The 14,735-nt window shown below is 44.9% G+C and overlaps 1 protein-coding gene across 22 annotated transcripts in view; it reads left to right on the top strand.

Annotated features, from left to right (window-relative positions):
• Positions 1–14,735, top strand: part of LOC119965371 (teneurin-2-like) — a 3,273,255-nt gene that overhangs the window by 3,134,037 nt on the left and 124,483 nt on the right. For 18 of the 22 annotated variants that reach the window (XM_038796070.1, XM_038796068.1, XM_038796062.1 and 15 more), the window contains 2 exons: positions 4,174–4,374; positions 6,628–6,825. In XM_038796070.1, the coding sequence (XP_038651998.1) occupies positions 4,174–4,374; positions 6,628–6,825 (399 nt within the window). The remainder of the gene's footprint in view (positions 1–4,173; positions 4,375–6,627; positions 6,826–14,735) is intronic. The other 4 variants (XM_038796065.1, XM_038796059.1, XM_038796058.1 and 1 more) reach the window with 1 other exon arrangement.

The raw sequence follows: 14,735 nt of genomic DNA, 5'->3' as shown, positions 1-14,735 counted from the left end.
TGATCATGCTGTACATGCTAATTTTCAATGTGATCTCAGGTAGATTGTTGCAGGATGTACTGATGGATGAAAAGTTAATTGACCTGTATGTTCTTGTCAGGCATGCGTTAGCAAAGGCAGTAGTTTGGGACTGCTAGGTGTACAAAAATATGTGCATCCATAAACCCCAGCTGAGCCAAGCCTTGTCTTCAGTAGAACCGACTTCCATTACCTTTAAGCCAGGGAAACATTCCTTAAACCAGGGGAAAGTCAGGAAAGCGTGTCAACACCACTGTCTCTGGACCATCAGTCCTTCAAGGTTGGCCTGGGTTCTCAGTCCTACTCTGGGAGCAAATTAATAATGGAAAATATTTGGTAGATTCTTGACCTCGTGCAAGGGTGCTCAAAAAACATGGCTCTGTCACCCGCCTCTGAACTCATACTGATTGGAGTGACTACATTTATCCACCTTGGGACTAGATCCATTAATGCACAAAAATTAAGCTTGCAGAAAATAGTGTTTATAGAGTAATTATCAATAACAACATGGCAGATAATGCATGCACCTCCCCACCCGTATATTTTTCACAATAACGTATTTTCTTTATTCAATACACACTTTGAGTCTATCTTCTTTAACATTAACAATTTTCCCCACCATATTCATGCTTATAAAAAAATACTCAGTTGGTCGTAAAATTTATTTTTCAGTCAGTACATAATACAAATAAGGATGTTTATTCATGCACAGTGATGTTTTGAAATTTTGATAATACCTCTTCCAGTAAAAAATGTGATGTCAGTGGTAATAGCTTTATGCTGACAGAAAATTGTGAATATTCACTGAAAATGAGCTTTGCTGAAGCCAAACACCTTTTCTACTGCATTATTTTGACATGTGTGTATTACTTTGTCTGTGATAAAGAATGTTATTTCAAAGAGACCTTGGCATTTGGAGCCTTTTAAACACAGCTTCTATTTACCTGTACCTTTGTTTCCTTCAAAAAGTAAAAGGAACCAGGATGTACGAACAAGTGCAGCCGGTTAGGTGTTGTCTGCATCCAAGAACAAATTTAAATAAAAGAAGATGGCGTTTCATCTTTCTTTCTGGCATATACCAACAAGTGAAATGTTCTTTGTTAGTTGGTCCTTCGGCACCTCCAAACCAATGCTTAGTTTGACACTGCTTAACACTAAATTGACATTTCTACTCAGAGAGGCCACAGGATTATTGTCGTAGCAGATAGAACATTGTCACAGTTGGGCAGGAGAGTGTGTTTCATTTTGGAACTGAGTTGTCGGAACTTGCATCTGAAATTGCTTTCCCTAACCTGTGAGTTCATGCATAATATTTGCATATGTATGACAAATTAAGCGGAAATGTCGTCTTTACAATGTGCCCTACTAGAGATTTTCCCATGCAACATACAGGGCTACCTAGTGACAATTATTGGTCACACAATAGCTGTACTAACATTGGAACAGGGAGAGCATTTAACCCATGCTATTTCAGTTGCAATGTCATTTAATTCATGTCCATCATTCTGGCTTACTGGCTTATAACTTGTTCAGCAATGCCTTCCAGCCACTTCTTCAACTATGACATTGCTGCCCATTGCTCAAGTAAAATATTTGAGCAATTTCAACGTGCAAAAAAAACGAAAATGGGATGAATGCCAGTTCTTTGTAATCCTTTCCTAAGCGGAATTATCAATTCTCTGCTTTAAAGTTCATTTTCTTTCATCAACCAAAATTGAATCCAACACTAAGATTAAACATATTTCCACAATACAATATATATTTTGCAGCATGTTCAGTTAAACACTGCTTACTATAGGTGCAATGCAATCTTGTCTAAATAGGTGAAACTATAAGAACCTTGCAAGTGAGTATTAAATCGAGCAATTATAAAAGTATTGAACTCACCAACCAGCTTCTGCCTCCACAGCATCATCCAGCCCCTGCACCTTACCCCCCACCCAAACATTTTTGAAACCATTTTATGTATTTTTGTTATTGCCAGATTTAACTTTTCCAATCATTTCCTCACTGAACTCCAAGCAACACAGACTCCAACTCAACTACACCTGTCCCCCTTAAATCCTCTTGACCTATATTATCCATCTGTACCAATGTCCATTGTCTCCATAATTCTATCGCTGATGCATAATTCTATCCTTAATTATGTTTACTCCCAGAGACACATACCACCCTTTTGGCAACCTCTTTTGGTCTTATGATTTGTTACATACTCACCTGTTTCATCTTTAATGGTAGAATCTATAACCATCTCAGCCCACAGGGTTTCTGGCCCCACCTGTCACTGCCGCATCTCTCCTCCCCTTCCCCCTTGGCGTTCTCTTTCCCAGAAAGCAGTGGAGGCTTTCCCTGCAGAGTTAGACAGATTTTTAATTGACAAAGAGAGTCAAGGTTCACAGTGGACAGACAGGAAAATGAAGTTGAGACCACAAACAGATCAAGCATGATCTTATTGGATGGCTTAGTGGGCTCGAAGCACCGAATGGCCCAATCCTGTTTCAAGTGCTATATTCTTAAAACCGAAGAAAAACTTGCATTTTATAGCACTATTCCTGTCCACAGTGTGTCCCAAAGCACCTTACAATCAATTTAGAACTTTTGAAGTATAGTCACTGTTGTAATGTCAAGAAGAGCAACCAATTTGCACACGGCAAGCGCCTACAAATGTCAATTTTATAAGGAGCAAATAATCAGTTTCCTGTGACATTGATAGAGGATAACTATTGGCAAGGACATTGGAGATAACTCTTCCATGCTTCTGCAAGTGATTGATTTTTGTGTTCAGCAGTGAGACTTAAAGCCACAACCTTCAACTCAGAGACATGAGTGCTAGTTGCTGAGCCATAGCTGACTGTCCCATAGAGCAAGCTGGAGTACAATATTTACCTCATTAAAGATAGGGTTGTTGCATTAAAGATATCACAGGGCATTAAGTAATTTGTTTACAGCTGGCTTGTAGTTTACCAGCTATAAATGCCATATTACCATAGATATACTGTGGCTACAAGAAATCAGTAGCTGGGAAATCTGTGGTGAGTAATTCACCTCAGTCCCCAAAGCCTGTCCACAATCTACAAAGTTCAAGTCAGGAGTCTGATGGAATCTGATGGAGTCTCCACTTGCCTGCTTGAGTGTAGCTCCAACAATACTCAAAAGGTTTGACACCTTCCAGGAAAAAGCAGTCTGCTTCATTCACAGTCCATCCACTACCTTAAATATTCTCTCCCTCCAGCACAATGGGCAGAATATTGAAGGGGGGTGGATGGACAGATTGCATCACCCTCCGCCCGCCCTCGGAGGCAAAGTCAGTGTGGAGCAAACTTGCTCCATGCCAATCCGCCTCACAGCCGTAAGACACTGCAGGTGGGCTAAATTGGAGCTGTGCAGGAATTCAGCCCCTCGTTGGGGAGGAAGTCCCGCCCTCAAGAGCTGCGGGCATCCAAACGGCTGGCAGCTCAATAAGTCCCAGCAATGGCAAGAACGCATTACAGGGTACTACTGGAACTGAAACCAGGAACAAGAAGAGGGCCCATGGATTTCAGAGTAAGATTAAGTCTGGGATCTTGGTCAGGCAAGTTTGGGAAGTTTAGGGCGAAGTCTTAGAGGGATGGGAGTGTTCCGTTCTGCGGCGCAGATGGGGAGGAAAAAAGGGGGGTACTATCTGAGAGGAGTTGCACTGCAGCAACTCATCATGGCTTCTCCAACAGCACCTTCCAAATCCATAACCTCTACTGCATGGAAGAACAAGAGCAGAAGATACATAAGATTACCACAACCTGTAAGTTACCCTCCAAGTCACTCGCCATCCTGATTTAGAAATATATCGCCATTCCTTCACTGCCGCTGGGGAAAAATCGTGGAACTCCCTTCCTAACAGCACTGTGAGTGTATCTCATAAACTGCATTGGTTCAAACAGGTGGATCAACACCACCTTCTCAATGCTGACCTCGATGCTGTTAATGAATAAAAAACAGTCATTTAATTGCAGACATTAGACTACACTGTTGCTCAATCACTGAAGCTTCTGTATGCATTTGAAGATGTAAAATCTCAAGTAAATTTTGAACTGTCTACGTGAAGACCTGTGGAAAATTGAGGTTTCCTCGCAGCACCTGCAGCATTCCATGATTTTTGTGTCTCTTGATATGTTTTAGTGGACTGTTTGGATCCAACATGCTCAAATCATGGAGTATGTGCCCAAGGGGACTGTCACTGCAGCCCAGGTTGGGGTGGATTGAACTGTGAAATTCCTAGAGCCCAGTGCCCGGACCAGTGCACAGGACATGGCACCTACATTCCAGAAACAGGTCTCTGCAGCTGTGACCCAAGCTGGCTCGGCCCGGACTGCTCAGTTGGTAAGGAAATTAATTCTCTGCACGACAAACCAGTACAAAGTAGGTGTACCTAAGCTCCATCGGGTATGTATCTTGGCTTGGAAATGAGACTGCAGGACCTTTGCCCTATGAATGTATTCCTCTGAATTTTCTCTGACCATTACTTCATTAAACATTTACTTTAAATCAGCTTCTTTTCTGACTTTAGAGAGGCTTTCGTATCACCTGAGTTGTAATTATGAGGGAGGCGTTGTTGGACAGTAAGTTGCATGTCAAACAAGCCAAGGTGCAGTGTTCCATCTGCTTCTCAGTAATGAAGACATGAGAACACTTGGATGCACTTGGGATATATCTCATTAAGTCCTTAGATGAAGAAAATGAGTAGTCCAAACTAAATGTCTCGGACTGGCAGACAGCCAAACTTAGTAGCATGAAAAGTGACTTAAACTAGATGAATTGATTGGAAGAAATGACAAGTCAAACAGCAGAACAACCATGGGGCGTATTTAAATACAAGGAGGCACATCAAAGACAGGGAGGCATTCTAATTGGCAGACGAAAAATTAGATTTAACTAAGGTCTCACACCAAATGCAGAAGAAGTCAACAAGAAACAAAGAACAGTACAGCACAGGTCAAAAATGCGAAAGGTCTGAAATAAAACCAACAGAGAAATAAGAAAGGTGAAGATAAAGAACAAAAAAGGTGGATGGGCAACAAAAAGGGAAATAGTCAGAACTGTTAGAGGACTTTCATGGTATTCAAAGAAGAGGTAGGTACATTTAAAATTGAAGGCAACCATCTTGTACTTGAAAATGATGTACAGCATTGCTTTTTGATGTTTTTGTCTCTTGTGCCTGTTTAGATTGATTTGCTGAATTAATGAAAGTTTTCATAGACTGTGGTACTTCTGATTTGCGACATCCTCGAAATCTGAACGAAAGCAGGACCTTGGAGCTCAATTTTATCTCCCTGGCAGGCATGTGGTAAAACGATGTGCCCATCCAAGAGTGGCAGCCCACAGTCACAGCCAATATTAATAGCCAAGCCTCATTAGGGTACCACCTGCTGGCTTGCCAACCAAAACGGCCAGTGAATCGGTGGGAGGCAACATACCGGCTGTTAAAATTAAGCGGCAGAAGGCTGCCCGCAGGTACAAGCCCCAGACTTGCGTACGTGCGCCAGGAGATGGAGACAAGTCCAGAGCAGGCCCAGAGTTTCCCTGTGGGGGCCCCAAAGAAAAATTAATGCCCCTCCTCAACAACAAGGAAACTAAAATAAAACTTTTTTTTTAAAGTGCTTTGCTTGCTAACCCAGGCAGGGTTTGCCTGACAGAAAGGCCACCACGGCAACCTTCGCTCAAGACTCAGATTTAAAATAGCAGACTAGGCCCCATTGATGTCATTATAATCTAATCTGTATATTTTAAAGCAGATCCTGCAGGCTAGGGGCACGGGTCATTGCTGCCTGAATTTTTAAATTACTGTCAACCAGGTGAGGCCGAAAAAGCAGTGTGACCAACTTTTCATTTTAACTAACCACACTCCCTTCCCTCATGCCCAGAAATGTCTATTTTTCAGTAAATGGCAGAATTTTTCAATACAAGTTTCAGGATAAGTATGCCCCAACAATTTGCAACTGACCTTTGCACATTACTCAATTTAAGAAACAAGGGTCTACTTGATAAAAAGGGGACTTTCAACATTCTTCCTTGTTTGATCTTAAGATGACAGTGTCTCCATATTCAACTCAACAGTGGAGAACAGCTTGTTCTGGCTTAGAATCTTAATCATTAAGGAACTGTGCCATAAATCTCCCCTGTACCTGTGGTTGAAAGGTTTTCCTATCTAAGTGATGCAAAACCTAATTTAAAATTTTAAGGGCATAATAGAAACATAGAAAATAGGACCAGAAGGAGGCCATTCAGTCCTTCGAGCCTGCTCCATTATTCATTATGATCATGGTTGACCATCCAACTCAATAGCCTAAACCCGCCTTCCCCCATATCCTTTCATCCCCTTCTCCCTAAGCTCGATATCTAACTGCGTTTTGAAAACATACTTGTTTTGGCCTCAACTACTTTTTGTGGTAACGAGCTCCACAGACTCACCACTCTGGGTGAAGAAATTTCCCCTCACCTCTGTCCCACATGGTCTACCATAGCCTCAGATTGTGAGCCCTGGTTCCGGACACCCCCACCATCGGGAACATCCTTCTTGCATCTACCACACTGTCAAGCTGTCGCGTCACTTGAAATTCTGTTTCCTATCTTCAGAAGTATGCTCGGTGGACTGTGGAACCCATGGCGTTTGCATATCTGGTGTGTGCAGGTGTGAGGAAGGCTGGACAGGATTTGCGTGTGATCAGAGGGTTTGTCACCCTCGCTGCACCGACCATGGAACCTGCAAGGATGGGAAGTGTGAATGCCGAGAGGGCTGGAATGGAGAGCATTGCACCATTGGTAGGCAACAAGGTTGATTGCTCCTTTATAATACACACTTCATATAAAAAATAATAGAATTGTTAAAATCATGCTGTCTATATGAGTATATCTCCTCAGAGTGAGATTGTGAGCCTAGCTCTGCAATGGTATAGGCAGGGAAGGAAAGTGGTGGAGAGGTGCTCAAACTTCAGAAAGGAATGACAAGGTAAGAGGACATGTCAACATTAAGGACCCCTGTGTGACTCCACATGATCGTTGACAGAGCAGTAGTAATATTCTTGATCTAGCGGTGGTCTACCCAAATGGGAACAGAATCCCATAGCGCGATTAGCCGAATGTTTCCCAGCACTCTGAACGCCAGGAAATACCACGCTAATGAGCGATCATTCAACTAGATCAGGGGCTTCAGTGGGGAATGCGTGGCTGAGGTCGCATTTAATCCCATTTTCCAGCGAGTGGAGTTCCTCAGTGCAGGTAGAGATCGGGACGCCATTTTTAAATGGTATCCCGTTTTCCCTACCCCCGGTGTGACCCCCGAACCCACCCTAAGCCCCAACTCACCTAAAAGGTCCCTCCTCATGCAATACAGGAAACCCCCAGGCCCAATCCCCATTGCGTGAAAAATGATAGCTTGGAACCTTGACAGTGCCAGCCTGGCCACACTGGCAGTGCCCCTGGCAGTGCCACATGGGCACCTTGATGGTGCCAGGCTGGAACCCAGGCTGGTAGTGCCAGGTTGCCAGGCTGGCAATGCCAGAGTGCCACCCTGCCCAGAGGGGGCCTCTAATCCCCTAGGAGACCCCCATAAGTGCTATTCCATCTAGTCCCCATTTGTGGAGACCAGCACTGAACGGCACTCACCCAAGTTCTCCAAGGCGAGGGAATTGGAACCCATGCCTTGATTAGATCTCGGGAATGCATATTAGAGTGAGACTTGCTGTCTCACCCAAATATGCAGATTTACCAGAAAGTGATCCCGGCCACAATGGGCAGGATTCACATCATGAGGTCTCATGGGATCGCGTCAAATCTCGCGAGGCGTGGCAAGCCGGATAGAGCTTGGAAGAGGATTAGCAACACAGCCAGCAGATCTCGGCCTTGATCTTTGACAAAGGGTGAAGAATTCCATCGTGGTTTTCTATCGCTCTCCTCTTCATGCATCCCCTTTTCTCTTGGCAGAAAAAGTGATTTATCCCTGGAGTAAGAATAAGCCTTTGGTAGAAATCCAAAATCTGCTGATTTTGCCTTTTAACCCATTATTTACTGATCTGATGAATAGCTGGAACTTAAAATAAAAGTGCAAATAAAAAACACCCACCTGATTCTGAATTAAGTGTCCCCAGTTTTCCTACTTGTATAAAATAAACACAGAAGAATGTATTCAGACCCTACATCAAAGACAGCCAAACCTTTACTACACTCAACACAGTCAGTAAAACTGAATTCAGCACTCCGGCTAAGCTAATTATAGCTTTTGAAACACAGCCAAGCATTCACAGTGACATAAGAGTAGCCCTTGGTGAAATGTGAACAAAGAACATGATTGAAATTGCGCAAACTCTCTCTAACCTGCAGCAGATGGCTTGTCAATCAAAGCAGTCCGGAAGCATTTCTTTTTAACTCAGTAATAGCTGCAATATCTGCTGAGTTCAGGTTTCTCTCCTGTGTGAATCACTCTCCATCCCTTTTCCTTTCCTGGCAGCACTTAGATCTGTTTGAAATGGGGAGAAACCTGGAGAGCCTGCCGGACTCCATGAAAATCTGGCTCGGCATGTTTTAGAAAAGTCAATCAAAGGCTTGTCCCCAGTTTGCAGGCTTGGAATTCTTCATATTTAATCTTGCCATTTCCTGCAGCATTGGAGTTACTCAGAGCTATGTAGAATCTGCAGCACCGAAACAGGCCATTTGGCCCAACTAGTCTGTGCCAGTGTTTCTGTTCTGCATAATTGCTTCCCAATGTGGCTTTGCCCGATCTTGGAACATGTTTAACAAACCCGCGCCTTCTTTTTTCTGTTGTGTGGAGCAAGAAGTAACAGAAATTTGGAGATTTGGCTTTTCCTTTGTAATTCGATCTTGAATCAGGCATCATAGAGACAGAGCTGAGAGTGATTGAGTGTGTTGTAAAAAGTTGTAGTTAATAATCTGGTGTGTCTAAAGAGAAAGGGTTATGCTTGTGTCAGACCTTCAGTTCCTGAGAAAACACAATTCGTGCCTCGCAGTTTGTAATGTAAATTGTCAATCTTTCATAACCGGACGCAACAACGTATAATGTGTGATGACGTGTCAAACCTCAAAAACAGAATGGGAACTTTAGTTAAATGGAAGCTGACTGAGGGCTAGCATACACAATCAGTGGCACATCAAAAAATAGCCAAGCCAACCCATCCTTTAACATGTGAGAGACTATTTGCAATTGGTATCAGAAACCGCGCACCTGTGATAGATTAAAGAATGCCAAGGGAACAAGTCAACACTATGAAGTGTATAGAACTGTCTCTACCATGATGGATTCTTGAACTCAGGTATTATATTATAGCAGCTTCTAAACTCTCGACCTCTTACCACCTCGAAGGGCAAGGGCAGCAGGTAGCTGGGAACACCACCACATGCAGGTTCCCCTCTGAGCCATGCCTCATCCTGACTAATAACTATATCACCGTTCCTTCATTGTTACTGGATCAGAACACTAGAACTCCCTTTCTAACAGCACTCTGAGTATACCTATACCACATGGACTATGGCGGTTCAAGATGGTAATTAGGGATGGGCAAGAAATGCTGGCCTACCACCGATACCTACATCCCGTGAAATAATTTTTTTAATGTGCAGCAAGAGGCCAGGGATTAGGCAGTTTGAAGTGAAGGATCACAAAGTTACATTTGCATAAGATTTTGTTCTTTGAATATATTTAGCTACATCTGCAAAATTCACGATTCCACAACAAAAGCATCAGATCTTAAGCTCTGCAGTCCTGCCACGTCCAGCCCTGAATGGTATTGACAATTAAACAACTCACTGGAGGAGGAGGCTCCACAAATATCCCCATTCTCAAAGGTGGAGGAGCCCAGCCCATCTGCGCAAAAGACAAGGCTGAGGCATTCACAACAATCTTCAGCTAGTAGTACCAAGTGGATGATACATCTCAGTCTCCTCCAGAGATCCCCAGCCAATATGATTCACTCCACATGATATCAAGAAACAGCTGAAGGATATTGCAATAATGATTGCCCTGACGATATTTCGACAATAATACTGAAGACTTGTGTGCCAGAACTTGCCGCACCCCTAGCCAAGCTGTTCCACTACAACTACAACACTGGCATCTATCCGGCAGTGTAGAAAATGCCCTGGTATATCCTGTACACAAAAACAGACAAGCCCAACCCTATCAGTCTACTCTCCATCATCGACAAAGTGATGGAAGGAGTCATCAATAGTGCTATCAAGTGACACTTACTCTGCAATAACCTGCTCACGGATGCTCAGTTTGAGTTCTGCCAGGGTTACCCAGCTCCTGAACTCATTACAGCCTTCGTTCAAACACGGACAAAAGTGCTAAATGTCAGACGTGAGCTGAAAGCGACAGCCCTTGACCTCAAGGCAGCATTTGACCGAGTATGAAATCAAGGAGCCCGAGCAAAATTGGAGTCAATGCGAATCGGGGGAAAACTCTCTGCTAGTTCAAGTTATACCTGGCACAATGGAAGATGGTTGTGGTGGTTAGAGGTCAATCATCTCAGCTCCAGGACATCACTGCACGAGTTTCACAGGGTAGTGTCCTTGGTCTAACCATCTTCAGCTGCTTCATCAATGACCTTCCTTCCATCATAAGGTCAGAAGTGGGGATGTTCGCAGGTGACTGCACAATGTTCAGCACCATTTTGCCACTCCTCAGATAGTGAAGCAGTCCATGTGCAAATGCAGCAAGACCTGAACAATATCCTGGCTTGGGCTGACATGGTAAGTTACATTCACGCCACACAAGTGCTAGACAATGACCATCTCCTACAAGAGAGGATCTAACCATTGTCCCACAACGTCCAATGGCATTACCATTGCTGAATCTCCCACAATCAACATCCTCAGATTTACCATTGATCAGAAACTGAACTGGGCTAGCCATATTGAAACTGTGCCTACCAGAGCAGGTCAAAGGCTAGGAATCATTCTCATCTCCTGACCCCTCAAAGCCTGTGCACCATTACAAGGCACATCAGGAATATAATGGAATACTCTCCCCACTTGCCTGGATAAGTACAGCTCCAATACTCAAGAAGCTCGACACCATCCATGACAAAGCAGTCCGTTTGGTTGCTCTCCCTTCCACAAACATTCAATCACTCCACCACCGATGAACAGTGGTAGCCATGTGTACCAAGATGCACTGCAGTAACTCACCAAAGTTCCTTTGGTAGCACCTTCCAAATCCATGACCAGTGCCATTAGAAAGATAAGGCCAACAGATATCTGGGAATCCCCCCACCTGGAGGTTCCCCTTCAAGTCACTCACCACCCTGATCTGAGAATATTTTGCAGTCCCTTCACTGACGCTGGGTCAAAATCATGGAACTTCCTCCTTAACAGCACAAAAGTTGGACCTACACCTCAGGGACTGCAGCGGTTCAAGAAGGCAACTTACCACCACCTTCTGAAGGGCAACTAGGGATGGGCGTTAAATGCTGGCATAACCAACGACGGCCACATCCCAAAAATTAATTTTTCTAATAAATCACTGGGGGAGTTGTGACTTGGGATAATACTGTGAAAATGGGCACTAAAAAATTCACATCACATTTTAAATACTTCACGATTTTTTTATTTCCATTGACGTAAATTCAATGCCAATTCATTATTGCTTCTTTGATACAGCCACACAAAATCAAACTTACCCACATTATATTTAAAAGGAATTGTGAAGGAGTTTGTGGTTATAATTTTGTTTGCTTATCTTGGACAAGTAATGTGGCGAAGAAGGGAAAGGAAAGCAACTGTGCAACAATACTTCAGCAGTGTGAACAGGCTTAACCATCAACCTCGATAGTTCATTAGGTTCTAGGCATTGCTCAAAAAGTGTTAAATCGACATGGTTCTGTTTGATTTTCCTCTGTCAGCCATAATTTTAGAAAACGAAGGCTAAACTCGACAGCCCTCAAAAACCGGCACAGGAATCATAATGTACTGTTAGCCTGCATTGATTGTTTGCCACTCAGACAGCATGGCAGTTCCATGCTGCTGGCTTACTTCAATGATTTCCACATCCAGCCAGCACTAACTGGCTGGACACAACAGCGGAGACCTGCGGCGCCACCATGAGCATTGGTCACCGCTAAGACATGCAGTCCCCAATGCTGAGGAGCCTGTACTGTCTGCTGAATTCAGGGTCAGAGGTCTCAGCGAATGGTGCTCGTGGGTGGAGGAAAGTGGAGGACTGAGTTCAAGAGGCTGGAGGAGAGGTAATGGAGATTTGGGAGAGGGGTAAGTCCTTGGTGGTGGAGGAGTGAAGGGTGAGCAGGAGAGAGGGGTGCCTCCAATAGGCCCATGGAACCCCAAAGTAGGATGTCCCTGTCACCTGACACCAGCCTGCGCAGCTAATACTGTCAGGCTTTCCACATGACGTGGGCTTCACCTGCCGATAAATAACCTGCGGCTGCTAGATGAGGTCCTCAAGTGACCGAAGGCCTGACACTTTCCATGCCCCCAGTAAAATGCCCATCAGGTTAGGGACAGGCATGTGGGCAGCAGGAAGGCCACCTGCTAGATTTTACTTACCTCCCTTCAAATCCATTGACAGGGAAGCATAAAATCTAACCCTCGCCCATCTCCCACCTAACAACAACCTTTATCTTTCAGAACTTATACCTGGCATTCATATGCTTCATCACAGCCTCGCACTGCTTCAGGCCTCACACCCACAGATTGTAGTCCTGCACACTATTGAACCATGGCAGCCAGATACATGGCACAACACACATTCAATCAAATCCATCTCTGAGTTGGGAACTGAGAGGCAGAAGGATACAATCTTAGAAATGGTGCGGATATTGCCAGGTCCGTGAGTGACACTCGGGAGGCTGACGAGCTGCAGAGCACATACGCATTACACTCCCCATGCACACTTATCCCAGCCAACAAGATGGCACCGGCTGTGCTGGAAAGAACCCATACAGCTGATGGGTCTGCTGGGGCCATGGGGCACCCGGGTTGGGGGGGGGGGGGGGGGGGGGTGTGGCGGGGGTGCTCTGGGGGGACACCTATATGACCCGTGGCACTAAGTTCAAAGTGGGCTGTATGCGGTGTGCACAGCTGCATGGCTGCCTTTCCAGCTGTGGCATGGTGTTCCATGCCCGTACACCCCGACCCCACAGCCCACCTCCTGGCCACCCCCGGGCCCTGTCAGAAGCGCCCTGGCCAACGGCACAACTGTCAGCAAACTATGGCAATATTGGAATCTATCAGGACCCCTCTCTCACCCTCATCAGCTGCATTGCCTATTTTTAAAACACAAGTCAACTGCGCTGTTGGGAACTCTGCCCATTGGAGGCGGAGAATCGTGGGGGCTCATGTGAATACCTGCCCGGGCCTGCTAATGATCTACTGTATGTGCGTTCCAGAATGCATTGACGTCGCTGTCGAGGTGCTGGAGAATTGCGATTTGGCGTCAAATCAGCGCCTGCCATGATTTCGCCATTGGGACCGACTCTCCGCCCAATCACCTTTCCCTATTTTGGCGCGGCTAACAGAGAATTCTGCCCTGAGTGTTTAAGGTGATGGAGAGGGCCTTATCAAGTGGGCTACTTTGTCCACCAACAATTAACCTGTGCATCTTTGAGGTTCGATTTAAATAGCACATTGGAGGGCTCTTGTGCTGCTGAGTGCTTCCTCCTAAGGTCCCCAGCACCGCACATGCCAAGCTTCAGCCAATTTTTTTAAATATAAAGTTAACGTACCCAATTCATTTTTTCCAATTAAGGGGCAATTTAGCATGGCCAATCTACCTATCCTGCACATCTTTGGAATGTGGGGGCGAAACCCACGCAAAGACGGGGAGAATGTGCAAACTCCACATGAACAGTAACCCAGAGCCAGGAGCAAACCTGGGACCTCGGCGCCGTGAGGCAGCAGGGCTAACCCACTGCACCACCGTGCTGCCCTGCTTGGGCTAACACATGGCAAGTTACATTCGCGCCACACAAGTGCCAGGCAATTACATCTCCTTTAAGAGATGATCTAACCACCGCTTCTTGACATTCAATGGCATTACCATTGCTGAATCCCCACAATCAATATCCTGGGGGTTACCGTTGATCAGGAACTGAACTCGACTAACCGTACTAATATTGTGGCTACAAGAGCAGATCAAAGGCAAGGAATCCGACAGCAAGTAACTAACCTCCTAACCCCCCCCCAAAGCCTATACACCATCAACAAGGCACAAGTCAGGAGTGTAATGGAATACACTCCACTTTCCTGGGTGAGTGCAGTTCCAACAACACTCAAGAAGCTCGACACCATCCAGGACAAAGCAGCCCACTTGATTGCGCCCCCTTCCACACACATTCAAACCCTCCACCACCGACGAAGAGTGGCATCTACAAAATGCACTGCAGTAAGTTGCCAAGATTCCTTCGACAGCACCTTCCAAATCCATGACCGCTACCATCTAGAAGGACAAGAACAACAGGTACCTGGGAACCCCACCACCTGGAGGTTCCTGGGCTGCTTGTTGCTAGGCAACAGCACAGTATTTTCCAACTTCAAGAGCCAAAAAAAACCTCATCAGAATTCAGACATCCTTTAAAGTAAAACCAGTACTCAGGTTCCCTTTTTCTTAAAATACAAATACAGAAATATAAATTTAACTTAAAGCGAAAATGTAAACTGAAACCTGTAGATTATTCCTGACACCACAAATACAAACACAATTTACTTCACCATCTCTA

This window comes from Scyliorhinus canicula, chromosome 4 (assembly GCF_902713615.1).
Source record: "Scyliorhinus canicula chromosome 4, sScyCan1.1, whole genome shotgun sequence".
NCBI lineage: Eukaryota > Metazoa > Chordata > Chondrichthyes > Carcharhiniformes > Scyliorhinidae > Scyliorhinus > Scyliorhinus canicula.
Note: the sequence above shows the minus strand (reverse complement) of the source record. Positions and strands in the feature narration are given on the sequence as shown.